This window comes from Epinephelus moara, chromosome 12 (assembly GCF_006386435.1).
Source record: "Epinephelus moara isolate mb chromosome 12, YSFRI_EMoa_1.0, whole genome shotgun sequence".
Classification (NCBI taxonomy): domain Eukaryota; kingdom Metazoa; phylum Chordata; class Actinopteri; order Perciformes; family Serranidae; genus Epinephelus; species Epinephelus moara.
In genome coordinates this window covers 3,788,018-3,802,715 of record NC_065517.1, presented here as the reverse complement: position 1 = coordinate 3,802,715, position 14,698 = coordinate 3,788,018, and the positions used below count along the sequence as shown (strand labels likewise).

Below are 14,698 nucleotides of genomic sequence, written 5' to 3'. Positions count from 1 at the left end.
CTGAGAATTCTTTGACTCCCCCCTCCCCCTCCCTGGCCTCACCAAAGATGTCGCTCTCCTAGCGCTAGCGTGAGCTTGAGTTGATAGAGCAGAGCGCATTTTTAAGCGGAATACTGAGGAATAGCCTACTGACATCCACTTTGTGAAGCATTCTTGGAAATACCCGGAAAACATCAGTAGAGAATTGTGTGGCTGTATTTAAGACAACTCTGAGCCTGCACGGCAACACACAGCACCATTGAAGTAAGCTCTGAAAACTTTTTCTTTCTCATTTGGCTCATGATAATTACTTTCCATTCCAGGTCAAAACTGATCTCCGCAACAGGCTGCAGGGAGAGCACCTAGCTGCCTGCCTGAGGGTTGCCATAAATGGCCCTGTCCCAGAGGCATTCAACTATGGACGGGGCGGATAACAAATCAAAAATTTTGCTCTGGTTCGGCCCACTTGACATGCTGCTGTGTTGTGCTATGGCCTTGTAAATTTGTGATTTTACGTGACAACGCCTGAGCGCAACACAGGCTCCCCTCCATTAGTGCCGTACTGCGGGTTCGGGCCAGGCTCGGTTATAGGACTTGGGGTCGCCGCGCTCTAGTCTGCTCACCTGTGTGTGTGTGTGTGTGCGTGCGCACGTGTCTGTGTGTGTGCGCGCGCGCATCGGCGCGAAACTCTCTCAACACAGAGAGCAGAGGAGAATTGTAAACACACGACCATGTAGAGACAGAAATGACATGCCATCATGTAAATAAAATAAATAACATAAGGCTATTTAGTTTGCTTAATAAAAGGACAAGGTATAGATAGACCTGTTCTATAGGCCTGGATATGAAGCGTCCATAGCGCCAATAATATAACGATAGTTTCTAAAGAGCTAAGAGGAAAAAGAAAAAAAAAATCAGCAGCGGCGGTCATATAGTTGCATATTAGGTAAACACTGGCCCTCCAGAGGCAGATCAGTAGGTTAGTCATTTTTCTTTTGATTACTGAAATGTTTAACCACTAATCCTTATTTTAAGTGTAACCCTTCACCATAACATACCACTAGTGTTTTTATCAGTAAAAATAGAACATTTTTCACACATAAAAAGCACAAAGATGTTGAAATCTAGGCATATTTAACCATCATAACTTGGCTCCCAGAATTCACCAGATTGATGCCTTTAAATCAAATTTATACAAAATTTCTCCCCGAGGAAGCATGCCCCCGGACCCCTCTAGAGGGTTCGCCCCCCCCAGAGTAAGAATATACAACAGAGCTTACAAGATCCATGGTAACCTCCCTCTTTGGACTCATCACTGCATTGCACTCTCCCATTCTAATGCCCTGACTTTTCAAAACTACACAAATAATCTAACCATTAAACTCTATTTTAAGATCCTACACAACAACTCCAATCCCACACTTGCTGCACTACTACCAAGTCACAACATAAGACAGCAACACGTCACTAGAGCAGTCTCACATGCACTTATTCCTGTACCACTTTACAAAAAGAATTATGGTCAGAGATCATTTTGTTACACTCACATTAAGTTTTGGAACAAGATCCCACACTACATCAGAGCAATATCCTCTTTTACACATTTCAAACACGCATTTAAACACTATCTGATTAAAGGACAGACCTGCAACCACTGATCTAAATCCCATATCCCAAGTCAGCTACTCTGCAATGTCTATGTAGCTGCCTACATTTTGTTGTTTTGCCTCTGCTGATTATTTGTTTGTATTTTTTATTGGAATGTGTTTTTGTTGCATAACAGGAACCTGCTGAAAAACAGCTTTTAACTGAGTCAGGCCAGTTTTAACTGTACCACACAATGTTGCTTTTGATTACTTTCCTGTATAAATAAATAAATGAAATTAAAATGTTGGCACTGTCAATGTTTGCCCAATAAAAGTGCATGTTTTTTGCCACTGACATGTTCAGATTGTTATAATCAGTGTTTGACAACATTATGAGAGTGTTCCCTACAGAGACAGACCTTTTTGGGTCCGTGTACGATTCATTCATTTGAATTTCAACTAAGAACGACAAAACAATAAAATGGAAAAACGATTTGTTATTTCATTATTTGTTTTTCAATGTCCAACAAACTATACTTAGACTACTCAAATCTGGACTAGATTAACATGGAGAATCCAGAGACTTATTAAAACACAGTTTCTGATTTGTGAAACCTTTACTCTATTTGTGAAAATGGCAATGTTAATGATTTATTGTATTCTATTTGTGAAAATGCAAAAAAGGGCAATTTCACTGCTTTTTCCCCCATCCAGACCACATTAGACTAGGTCCAGATCACAAACCACTATAGATAGACTGGTCAAACCACAATCACGAGCAGCAAGTGGGAAAGCCCGTCCACGTCAGCCTCTTCTACTTTAAACTTTAAATTTCAGGTAACAAAGGCTGGGTTGTGGCAATACTATATATCATTAACATTGCCATTTTCACAAATAGAGTAAAGGTTTCACAAATCAGAAACTGTGTTTTAATGAGTCTCTGGATTCTCCATGTTAATCTAGTCCAGATTTGACTAGTCTAAGTATACTGGTTTGTGATCTGGACCATTGAGATCATTACAAAAAAATACTGCAGTAAAATGAATAAAACACAGGATTATGATACCCTTTGACATCTCTTGTCATACTGGAGTATTAGTTTCTTAAGACTTTTTAATACAGAGCAAACAAGATGACAGCAAACAGGCAGAAATAGCAAGACTGAGAAGCAGTTTACCATGAGCAAGGACAATAAGAAAAATATGCTACAGTTAAAATGCTCAAAATTTAGGACAATTGCACTCTACTGATAATTCTCATTTCATCTTCCCTGTATTTGCTCAATTTTTCAGTTCATGAATTAGCTTGAAAATGACTGAACACCACCACATACAGGCATTATGCGACATTTAGCTTTCAAGAGCAATGGCGATGTTACAGAGTCAAAGTTATGTTTTACGTCATGGCAACAAGCGCATAATCCCTGGGACTCCATGGCAGGCATAATAAACAACAGCCTACTATCAGTATCAGACAGTAAATTAAGTACGCACTAGGCTGAATAACTTGCGGGGCACAGAAATGAGAGAGATTTAATATCAAAATAAAAAAAGGGATCGAGACCGTTTTTTAAATGTTCTATTTTTGACGTGTGCACTAAATGAAATACCGTATTTGAAAAAGAAGTCGAAATCTGTTTTTTGTTTGACATTGAAAAACAAATAATGAAATAACAAATCGTTTTTCCATTTTATTGTTTTTTAACTTTTTTCATTCTTAATTGAAATTCAAATGAACGAATGGTACACAGACCTTTTTGTTAAAGAAGATCCTTCTTGTTTAACCACAAACAGCCCCAAAATCTCCAAACCCACCAGACTCTGTTTAAATAAACATTAATTTTAGTGTAGATAGAGCCAGCATATTTTTACATCTTGCTTGGTGACAAAGGTTTTATTTCTAACAAGCCAGAGTTGGTGATTGTTGGAACAGTGAAAAAAGGAACCACAACGCTGTTTGTGAGTTTCATTTTGTTTCTGTTGACTTTGAATAAGGCATGTTTAACAGTTATAAAATAGCTGTTTTTTTTAATTGAGTCTGGTGGCCTTAGAGATGGTGATTTTCAGGGTTCCTACACATTTGGAATTTCAAAATTAAAACTCAGGTAAGTTCAATGTCTGGGCTGAGGCAAAAAGGGTGGGACTCTGGGTGCAAGCCATGCAGTAACGAGACGTCAGTGTTTTTTCCTTTCATGTGGCTCAGAGTCGCCTTCTCCCCCGTTGGCGATGTCAAACGATTTCACACAAAGCTTGCATCTAGCTCTGTGTGTGAATTGGGAATCCTTGGCCAACCAGTATTTATATACGGTATTGTCAAGCCATCCATCCAAAAACTTGCATCTACCCATTGTGAACCACGTGAAACTCGTCTTCTTGTCGAAGGTGCAGTGTTGGAGTGAAACTTGATACCTGGGGGGCTGGAGGAGGGTCATGGGGCAGCGGACTGGACATACCACTTGTCAATCAGGTAAAAGGGGCGGTATGTTTTCTGAGACGTTTGCTCTCACACAAACTGTGCTTGGCCCGGCATAAAACACGATCCGGATTGATTAAATTATTTTTGGAAATACCTAATTTTCTATTTTAGAAAACAGTATTTTAGAACAGTGGTAATAGTCTGGAAACATAAATATCTTTCCATACTTTATTTTTCATTTTCCATACTTTTTAATACCTGGAAATTGATCAAATTTATTTCCATACTTTTCCATACTTTCCATACTTGCGTAGGAACCCTGGATTTTGGGGTTGTTTCTGGTTAAACAAAAAGGATCTTTCTCTTTAACAAACAGTCCATCTCAGTCCGAACTCTTTAGCGGACGAACACTGACAGTGCAAACGTGGCCTCAGTGGTTACATTGAAGCTGTTCCACCGCTTCTGACTGCAGCCATCTAAATTTTTAAAGTTGACCAACTTTAAAAATTGTTGTTTCCATTAGTCATTTAGACAAAAAATATGGGGAAACTGGGTCCAGGTTGGAAAACCTTACCGTACCTTTGACATTGTGTAGTTTGTCAAACAATTAGCAAGATACAATTCCACTTCTACTATGTGTGAGAGACTAAATGACAGACAGGCTCTCAGGCAGGTAAGCCAATAGACACACATATAAAGACAGGGCAGGACAGAAGACCCACCGGAGTGTTACTGTGACCAGAGATTGAGGCGGAGGGGGTCCAACCCTGGCAGCCGGGGCTTCTGGGTGCCACAGATACCTGGACGGGGCTACAGGCCTGAATGGAGAATGAGAGAGGAGGCATCACATGAGTCATGATATCTGTAAGACCTCAAACTGGCTGACAAACTGTTCCAAATAAAAAGCAAGTAAGTTACATTTTTGCTGCTTGACTAAAAACATTTAAACCTGCTTTAACATATTTTTTGGCTACTTTGGGGCAACAGAAGCAGGCTATTATCACTCAGTAAGCTAGTGTTATCTTGTCCAAATATGGTCACTTTTAGCTCCAAAAAATCCAAGATGGCGACCACCAAGATGCCAAACTTGAGGCTTCAAAACAGGAGTCCACAAATCAGTAGGTGACTACATCCATTATTTTATACAATCTATTATTACACATCCAGCAGACACTCTCAAACCCACCTTTACATAGTTTTAAATGGTGTAAGTTTACAGCTCAAACTAATACCGGAGGCTACTGCCCAAATTGTAACTAGCACCAGTATGCTCATGCTAGCCTACTTAGAATGGCTTCCTGTTGTCTTCAAGAGACATGACTTGAAAACACAAATCCCTAAACTTGAATCTTAGATGTTGTCCTCCTTGTGTCAGCTTTACTGCCAAATAGTTACAAACAACAACATCCACATATTTAATGATCTTTTCCTATGAAGTTGCCCCCCCCCCGCAGTGGTGACAGAAGTAGACCGAGAAAATGTGTTGAAATTGCATTAATATCCACGACAAAAAAAATAATAAAAAAAACAAGCAAAAAATAAACATGATGATGGTGAGTATCCACTGTGGTAACCCTGGAGTTACATTGAGTGTGCCTAGATCAGAAAAAAAATTGCCAGTGTGAGTTCAATGCTGTGGTCAGGCAATTCAAGCCACAAGCTGCCAGCAGCCATGACACTCACACACACACTGCTCCACCACCAGCACCACTGACCCACAATTCAACCCACACTCATGCTTAGGAAGGACCCCACTGCATTTCTGCATCCATGAGGAAATAAAAGACATATGTGGAGCATATAATGGACACAGTTTCAGAGGCTTATCATGAAAAGGAAAGAAATAATTGCATATTTCTTAAGTTTACTGGGGACATGTTTAAGAAGTTTGCGTGGTTCAATCTGCCCAAAGTGGGCAAGGATATGTGTACATCAGGTCCTAACCGCTTTTCAGCTACACAGGAAGAATTCATGTGGTGTTTTCCTGCCGTTTTCATGCTGGTGGGAGTCTAGTCTCCTTGGGGGAGCCAGCAAGCCGACAGCTTCCTCTCTCACTGTCACAAAGCATCCATTTACAGGCTCAGTGGTACAGGGTAAATGCAGGTCACCAGTGAAATGTGCTGCTTTGTGATGCATAAACAAAGTTGTAGCTCATTGGCTCATTAGAGGGGGAATCTGCATGGGGGCACTGGGTAAGGAGGTCCTCCGAAACAACAACGCCACCATGTAACATGAAACCCCTGCACAGAGACTCCAATAAAATGAAGATAATGTCCTTTAAAATATTTAATAGAAAAATGAATCCAGATACACTGATGTCTGTTTTCATCTACAGCCTAATCTTATGGAAACAATAACTGAATTTGGGCAACAGGAAACTGCAATGTTTGGAGAATAAATTTCTGTGTTCACACACTAAATCTACGCCCGCCATTCAATAATTCATGCTAACAAGGGCAGTGCTGTCTCCTTTCATTGCTCTCAAACTATTTCAGCCCACAAAACATTGCCTGCTTGCAGAGAAGAACTCAAACACTGGGAAGTAAACAATTATTTATTGAAATCTGATCTTAAATGCCAATGCTGAAAAGTCTTTGTGCCAAAACTAAATACAACCTAAAAAAATCTCTCATATTAGATGGACTGTTCTAGTGTTTTCTAGAATTAATTTCAGCCTGCAAATAGCATTTAGACAATAAAACAGCATGACCAAAAAAAAAAAAAAAAAACATTCACAGTGAGACTAATTACATTATTTCAGGTGGGCGAGTGTCATTCCAGGTTTTATAGCTGTTAAAGCACATCTACATCCACCTACTCTGCACTGATTAACCATCTGGTCCATCATATAAAAAGAAATAGCTTGATAAACATGATACAAAATATTTACTTATCATGGTCTTGGAATCTCTGTCACATTATTAGCTAGATTTGACAAATCTTGACATATAAATATTTACAATTTTGTGAAAACGAATCCACACAATTATACATTTCAAAGAAAGAAAAACTAGAATTACCACCCAGCGGTTATATGCCTCCGTGAACCAGTCAGGTTTCTCTTACAGTTTACACCCATGTCTGTGGAAACATGGATGCTTCACACACATCTTACCCGCTACAGCACATAAGATCTATACAGTCAGCACAATTTCACGGTGAACACCCAAGATTAGTGTCACCAATTCAGTATCTGACTAAAAATTTCCCCTTTTGCTCCTGAGACATAACATTGACTAATGTATAATGTATATAATAAAGTGTTTTACACAGAACATTATGACCTTTTGGATATAAAATGTCATCACTTCATTATTTTATCCTATTAGGCATTTGTGTGAAGTTTTGTCATAATTAGCATATGTATTCTTGAGTTATGGCCAAAAAAACATTTTGTGAGGTCACACTGATGTTTATGTTTTACCTTAGACCACAAAATTCTAATCAGTTTATTCTTCAGTCCAAGTGGACATTTGTGTCAAATTTAAATTAATTCCCTTAAGGTGTTCTTGAGATATCGCTCTAACAAAAACGAGACAGACAAAGTCACAGTGACATTTGACCACCAAAATATAATGAGTTTATTGTTGAGTCCAAGTGGACAGTTGTGCCAAATTTGAAGAAATTCCCTCAAGGCTTTCTTGATGTTTACAAGGAAGGGTTGTACAGATGTGCAATGCATGGATGGACATACAAATGTACATACGTACAACCCGAAAAAAAAAAAAAGAGCCTTTGCCCACTGCTATTGCTGGCATGGAGGCAGAGTAAAACAGCAGTAACATTTTTTTTCAACTGAAAAGGCAACAAAATCCACCTACCAGTACCTCTAAAGCTCACTAATTTATTTTATATATTGCATGTTTAATCTGCAGAAAAACTACACTGAAAACGAATGTTGTTGTTATATGTGTGGGGTTGCTTCCTGCGCCAGTGACTAGCTAGGGCATAGAAACAGAATACATAGATAGGACATTGAACTGTTTGCTGTGTTCATTTGACTAGTAATAAGGAAAATGATGATTGTTTTTAGTTGTTATGTTGACTACATGTCAGTAGGCCTGTAAAGTGCGTCACACTCACTACTTTGTAGGCATGTAACACATATTTGTATTGAACCAATTGGTATGAGGCTTTCAGTCGGTACACATTGCAAACCAAATGAGAAGTTGAACTATCTTATTACATTTGGAAAATAAAATGTACAGCTTAAACTGTGTTTAATATGATGTCCTATATATAAAGCCCACAGGATGGACAGGCAACATGCTGTCTGCCCCTCCCACCCCCAAACCAGAACATTCTACTGCATAGAGACACACTGGGAGGCAGCTACGCTAAGCTAGCTCGTTACAAGATGGTTAGTAACAACATTACCAGACCAGAAATAGAAGATCCTATGATAACCTACAGGTCTGGTGTTTGGAGCCACTTCGGTTTACACTTTTTGTGCTATGCAAAGCCAACTATCTCCTGTAGCTTCATATTTAGCGCACAGATATGAGAGCTGTACCAATCTTCTCTTCTAACTTTATGCAAGAAAAAAGGTGTTTTCTAAAATGTAAAAAAAAAAACCCTTACTTTTTTTTTTTTTAAAATATTGTAAACACTAAACACATTAAATTTGGTTTTGTGTTTCCTGATACAGTGAAACCTTTCGAATATATTTGGTATTTCAACTTTATTTGCTTTTGTAGAAATAGTGTTATTTGAAAGTGCAATTTGAAACTTAGTTATGTTCTCTTTAATAGTAAAAAAAAAAAAAAAAGTAATTGCGTGAATCAGGTTTTTTTAAAGGGTTAGTTTGGATTCACCAAAGTCACACAATAACACAAACAAACGGACTGATCAAGGCAGAGGTGGACAAACAGCTCCCGTGTCCAGTGAGGTAAAATTACTATTTTTGTCAACGATGTCTGGCTTTGACGAGACCATAGATAAGTTTCACTTTCCGTTATATTCCCCGTCAGAAAGGGCTGTCTGTCTGTAAAGTGCTGAGCATGTGACTGTATAAATGAGACGTGAAGAGACTTGGAGTATACAGCATGAGTTGTGTGAGAGTTTATAAATGGATGTTTTGATATAGTTTTGCTGTTGTTGAATGTTGACCCATTTTACTTCAATTCATCCAGAATTTTTGGATTCGTTGTCCTCTGTAGACATACAAACAAACAAAAATTTTCTTCACAAATTCAGTGTAACACGGGGTGACTAATTGATATACAAATGGCCGTCTGGGGGGTGAAGCATTCCTTTAAAGACACTTGTGTCCACACATTTACTTCTAGTACTTGAAAGCCTCCCCAGTCATCAGGCCAAAACTCTTCTGAGACTGAGCTTGACACTGCTGCACTAACCTGATAGAGATGCTCTGAGTGGATCTGCCAGAAGCTGCTGGGGGCCGACTGGCTGAGTGGACTGGGCCTGCTCGCGCCGGGCCCGGAGCTGGAGTTGGACCTGGGTCTGTGGGCCGGAAGGATCTGGAGCCCTGAGGCTGGAGGAGAACCGCAGGAGGCCCAGCTGAGATGAGAGGATGAGGCCTGGCCCAGAGCCTGCTGGGAAGGAGCCGGAGCGGAGCTGGCGTCGACAGTCTCACAGGAGATCTTGGTGTAGTAGAAGTCCTCTTCTCTCTGGGACTGATCTGACCCACTGCTGTGTGTGTGGCAGGAGTGTGTAAATGTGTGTGTGTGTGTTATTTGGCAGATGGAGGGACAGACGAGTGGACACAGTGTAAAAAGAGTGAGTTGTTTGTTTGGACCATTACTGAATGCAGCACTTACTGTGGCCCAGATATAAAATCTCAAAAATGTTTCATCACTTCCCGCAACTAAGTCAGAGCTCTTCCTCAACCTGAAAATTTTATTCCCTCTTGCTTTTTTAATGTTGTTTTGCAGCTCAGAAATGTTCTAAAGGGCTAAACTGTCTGGTTTTTACAACACGTCAGCCTACAACGTAGGAGTGGCTCCAGATCTGAAAACCTTTTGGGTCCTATTTAAACGGTCTATAGCTCATGGTCTAGAGTGCATTTAGGGTGTTCAACTCCACTTTGCTGGTTAAACAGTGCTCAATCCATGTGCAAAGTAAGGCACAAGGGGCAAAGGGGTTGGTTTTAGTCCACTAATAATCAGAGGTGTGTTTTGTCCCCAGAAATGTAACTATATGCCATGGCGACGCAGACCTCTTGTCTAGTTTTGTAAGCTGTAAACCATTTCCCTCAGTGAAAACAAAGTTTTATTTATTTCACAGATTAGAAACAATAACTTGTGAAGACAATAAAGCCCCAGCAAAATAGCATTTTAAGTTTTGTGTGCGATTTATCCTGGCTTCATATGGGTAGAGGAAATCTCCACTAATTTATATAATCTAAAATGCCATAGGCTTGTGCAAATAAAGTTAGCATGTTGTATTTGTTAGGAAATGGGTTCCATATAAGACAGTTGTTTTGTCGATGAACCTTGTAGTAGTAATGGAGCCAAATTTTGTAATGTTACCTTTTTAAAATGGTGCTGTTTTTCCTGGCTTCATATGAGTAGAGAAAATCTCTGCTAGCCCCTAGGCTAATTTATACAATGTAAAATGCCATAGGCTTGTGCTAATAACATTAGCATGTTGTATTTGTGGGGAAAATGTGTCCAGTAAAAGACAAGTGCTTTGTCTGTAAATCCCGCAAGTTATAATGATGCTTATTTGTGTACTTGTAATTGAAAATGTTGTTATTAAGCCATGTTTAATGTGCGTTTTGAATCAACTAACCTTTACAGCACTTCACAGAAACCCTATGGCAGACCAGTGTTTTGGAGGTGTAACTACAGAGTGATACAGACACACCACCACAAGTATAAATGCTCACGATGGCGTAGGCCACGTGCGTAGGCAACAGTGTAGGCTCTGCAGAGAGCTGACGCACTGGTATAAATCTGCCTTAACGCAGTAAGAGCAGTAATGGCACTGCAGCAAATTTGTAGCAGGTAATGAGTACTTTTTCCCAGCCCAGATATACAATATATTAGATTTCAGCCATACCTTAAAAAATGTAATGCTTAAAACATATATAGTCCAAATGGTTCATGTTAGGTGCTGGTAGCTGAAAAGCCTTTATTCTAGTACAGGGGACAGCAACCTTTACTATCAAAAGAGACATTTTTTGGCAAAAAAAGCCTGTCTGGAGCCGAAAAACATATCTGAGCCTCATTATGACGGTAATACAGCTGATAAAGTCTAAATAGGGTCTAATTCACCATTCATTAAAATGTTTTACCACAAGGTGGCTACTCTGCAGTGGGCTATTTATGATTATTTGGTAGTTTAAACTTTTAGTGTTGGCAGTGAAAGCGAATAAATTACTTGAAGTAGTTAAATTCTCTATTTTCCCCAAAGATTTTTTGGAAATGGAATCTATATCTAACCTAGTTAGGACGATTCAAGTACTAAAACTCGGGTATTATGTCAGCACCCGTATTTAAACACATCCAGTAATATCCATCACTAATGATCACACAACTGATAGTACATGTCAGTCCAACTCACCCCAGATGCAGCACACGGATGTGTCTTTTGATTCCGACTGAAGACGTAAGCACCTTGCCACAACTGGGCCACAGACACTTATACACACCTCTGAAAGAGCTCTGTGAGAGAGAGAACACAGCACAGGTAAACAACAGGAGAGATGGTGGGGTAGGAAAGACAGAGAAATGCACAAAGACACAAAGTTCACAAAGGGGGAGATAATTCCTTTGCTGATTCTAGGGGCTTCTGAGGCAGCAGTTTCTACCATATGGTGCTAAACATTCAGCAGTGAACATGTACATACCTTTGGCTTTTTGGCATTAAGCTTCTCTCCCTGCTCCAGTTCCATTTGTAGGCCTTCATCAGGGCTGCTGTCCATCTCAGTAACAGACATGGAGGGGGCGGGACTAACATTGCCGTGGTCCCAGCTCCAGTAGCCGCTGCTGCCACTGTCAGAGAGCTCGCCGCCACCACACTCCATGTCAGCTGATGATGATGAGCCACCTGGAAAAGAGGAAGTGGGTTTTCGAAAACTTCCCTTTTGTCCTTTTTATCCCACTTTTCCAACATTATTCCTCTAATTACTGTGACACTATGACGTAAACACTGTGAACAGTTATTAGTGAGTTGATGATACTCAGCAAAATAGTTTACTGTGTAAATATACCTTATGGTTTAGATAGCAAATATTCTCCACTCCTTTATGACTATAATAGACACTGTGCATTTGGGACTGCTCTCCTCTGCTTTCCTCTCCGCCCATTCTAAAGACAACAGCAGGTGTCTCACACTGTTGCCAGGGTGTGATGTGTGTGTTTTCTAACAGTTACCACCATTTCTTTGCTCTGTTCCCTGTTCATTTTATTTTTCACTTCACCAAAAAGTTTAAAATAGAAAGTAATCTATTTTGCACTTCAGCCATGGCTAAACAGGGAAAGTAGACCTATTAGTAGCAACTATATCACTCCTGAGAGTTTCTTTATTTAACTTGCTCGTTCTAAGGACAGCAGGATTTTTAAAATGAAATTCTACTTACAGGGTAAGTGTTGTATTTTTTGTTTTGAGTGTTTGACAACATTATGGAAAAGATCCCGACAGAGATAGACCTCTAAAACCCTTTTTGTTTAATCAGAAACAGCCCCGAAATTGTTATCTCCATCTCCAATCTCCATTTAAATAAACATTAATTTAAGTGTGTATAGAGCCAGCATGTTTTCATATCTAACTGGGTGAATTAAGGATTTATTTCAACCAAACCAGAGTTGGTGATTGTTGAAACAGTGGAAAGACAGACCAAGATGGCTTTTGTGAGTTTTATTTCGCCTCTGTCAGCTTGAATGAAGTGTATTTTACAATGATAGAATTACTGTCTATTCAAATTGAGTCTGGTGAGTTTGATAATAGACAATAGATAATTTTGGTTGTTTTAAGTTAAAAAAAAAAGGATCTTACTCTAACAAAGAGGTCTGTCTCCGTACGGATCCTTTCCATAATGTTGTCAGACTCTTTGAATAAAAATCTGAGCCTGTCAGTGGCAAAAACAAGCTCCTTGAGTGGATGTACTTTGATGCTTTTTATAGATCCCACTGCTTTCCTTGGCAAGTTCCACCCTACTGTGCTTCAATTGGCTGGTACTAGCCCTCACCATGACCTCTTTGCCCAAGAATAACAGTCTGAGTCTGTCAGTAGCAAAAACAAGCACTTTTAGAGGAAGTAAAGTGACAGTCCACAGTTCCCCGCAGGGATTACATTGCAGCCTGCAGTGCTCTCGCTCAATACTGGACCATTTTAAAAAAAAATGTTGTTCCCCTTAAGTCAGTTAGACACGAAGACATTGAATATAGGGTCCAGGTTACAAAATACTGAGGTTACCCTTTAAGGTAAGACTATATAACTTTTGCAGTTGAAATTCATAGGTAATAAAACACACCTTTGCTCTATTCAATCCACTTTTGGTGTTTTGTTGCTACAGCCTTACTTGGTCTAGTATTACCAGTAGCTTTGCTGGCTAATGTAAACTACATGTAATTAATTTTAGCAAACATTAGAAAGATATTGCTGTGTTCTTGCCATTACTGAGTTGGTTCACTTTAAAACTCTTTCCCACTTTACACTCTGTGCTTCTGTTGTACAGCTGTATATCTTTTAACTTCTATTACAAATGCAAAAAGTGACATAATTCAGCTTAAGTTACAAAGTCTCGCTTTACACATCTAAACATCATATATTTTGCAAAAAGAACTGACATGACCACTGCAGTTCATTTTATATTACAGTTATACATTGCACACAATATTCTTATATTCATACACTAAACTTTTGCACATTCCTTGGACAATATTTTGCATGTTCCTGTACAAAACTACTACTTCTAAAAACTGCACAGCTCTTTCATTTTCAGATATATTTTTAATCTTTTATATGCATTTTTTGTTTGATTGGAAATTTTCCTATATTAATGTTGATTTTGGCATTTACATTTATTAATGCTGATTGCACCAATTCACCAAAGCAATTCCTTGTATGTGGAAACCTATTAGGCAATAAATCGGATTGTGATTCAATTTCATATTTGCTCCAGTTTCACTATTGGTTTTACTGCATGCAGTAATTCACTGCTCATTTTGATTTTCATATATTGCAAAGGCTTTCACGAATCTTTGCTAACAAAGCTCATGAGATTGAATCTGGCTTTTGCAAGTCTAGCTGCTGCAGACTGAATATAATTTAAAAGAAAAACAAAAACTGTGATTACTGCCCGTGGTTGTATGCCTCCGTGCACTCGTCGAACTTCTCTTACAGTTTCATATCCAAGTCTGTGAAAACATGGATACTTCACACCTATTGTCCTCCCAAACACATAAGATCTATACAATCAGCAGAGTTTCAAAGAGTTTCACGGTGACACCCAAGATGAATGTCACCAATTCAGTATCTGACCAAGTGTCTCCCCTTCTGTTCCTGAGATATGGGGCTCTAGTTTCGCAGACCGGGCGCGGCAGAGGCGCAGCACACCTGCGCTTCGCCAACAGGGTGTGGCCAGGTGGATTTTGCAAGTTTGGCACACCGTGCGCCTGGCGCAGCTACTCCTCTTTCCCACCTCCGTCCCTCCTACCGGCGCAAGTCAGAAAGAGGGAGGAGAGAAGGCGTGGAGGGGGTTTTACACACATCACACCAATCAAATGAGCCCCTCTCCTCGCCCTTAAATG

At 39.5% G+C, this 14,698-nt stretch overlaps 1 protein-coding gene across 3 annotated transcripts in view; it reads right to left on the bottom strand.

Annotated features, from left to right (window-relative positions):
* znf395b (zinc finger protein 395b) overlaps positions 1–14,698 on the bottom strand; it is a 30,122-nt gene that overhangs the window by 7,088 nt on the left and 8,336 nt on the right. For 2 of the 3 annotated variants that reach the window (XM_050058864.1, XM_050058863.1), the window contains exons 5-8: positions 11,794–11,993; positions 11,508–11,608; positions 9,338–9,632; positions 4,703–4,798 (exon numbers count right to left, since the gene is read on the bottom strand). In XM_050058864.1, the coding sequence (XP_049914821.1) occupies positions 4,703–4,798; positions 9,338–9,632; positions 11,508–11,608; positions 11,794–11,993 (692 nt within the window). The remainder of the gene's footprint in view (positions 1–4,702; positions 4,799–9,337; positions 9,633–11,507; positions 11,609–11,793; positions 11,994–14,698) is intronic. The other variant, XM_050058862.1, reaches the window with a different exon arrangement.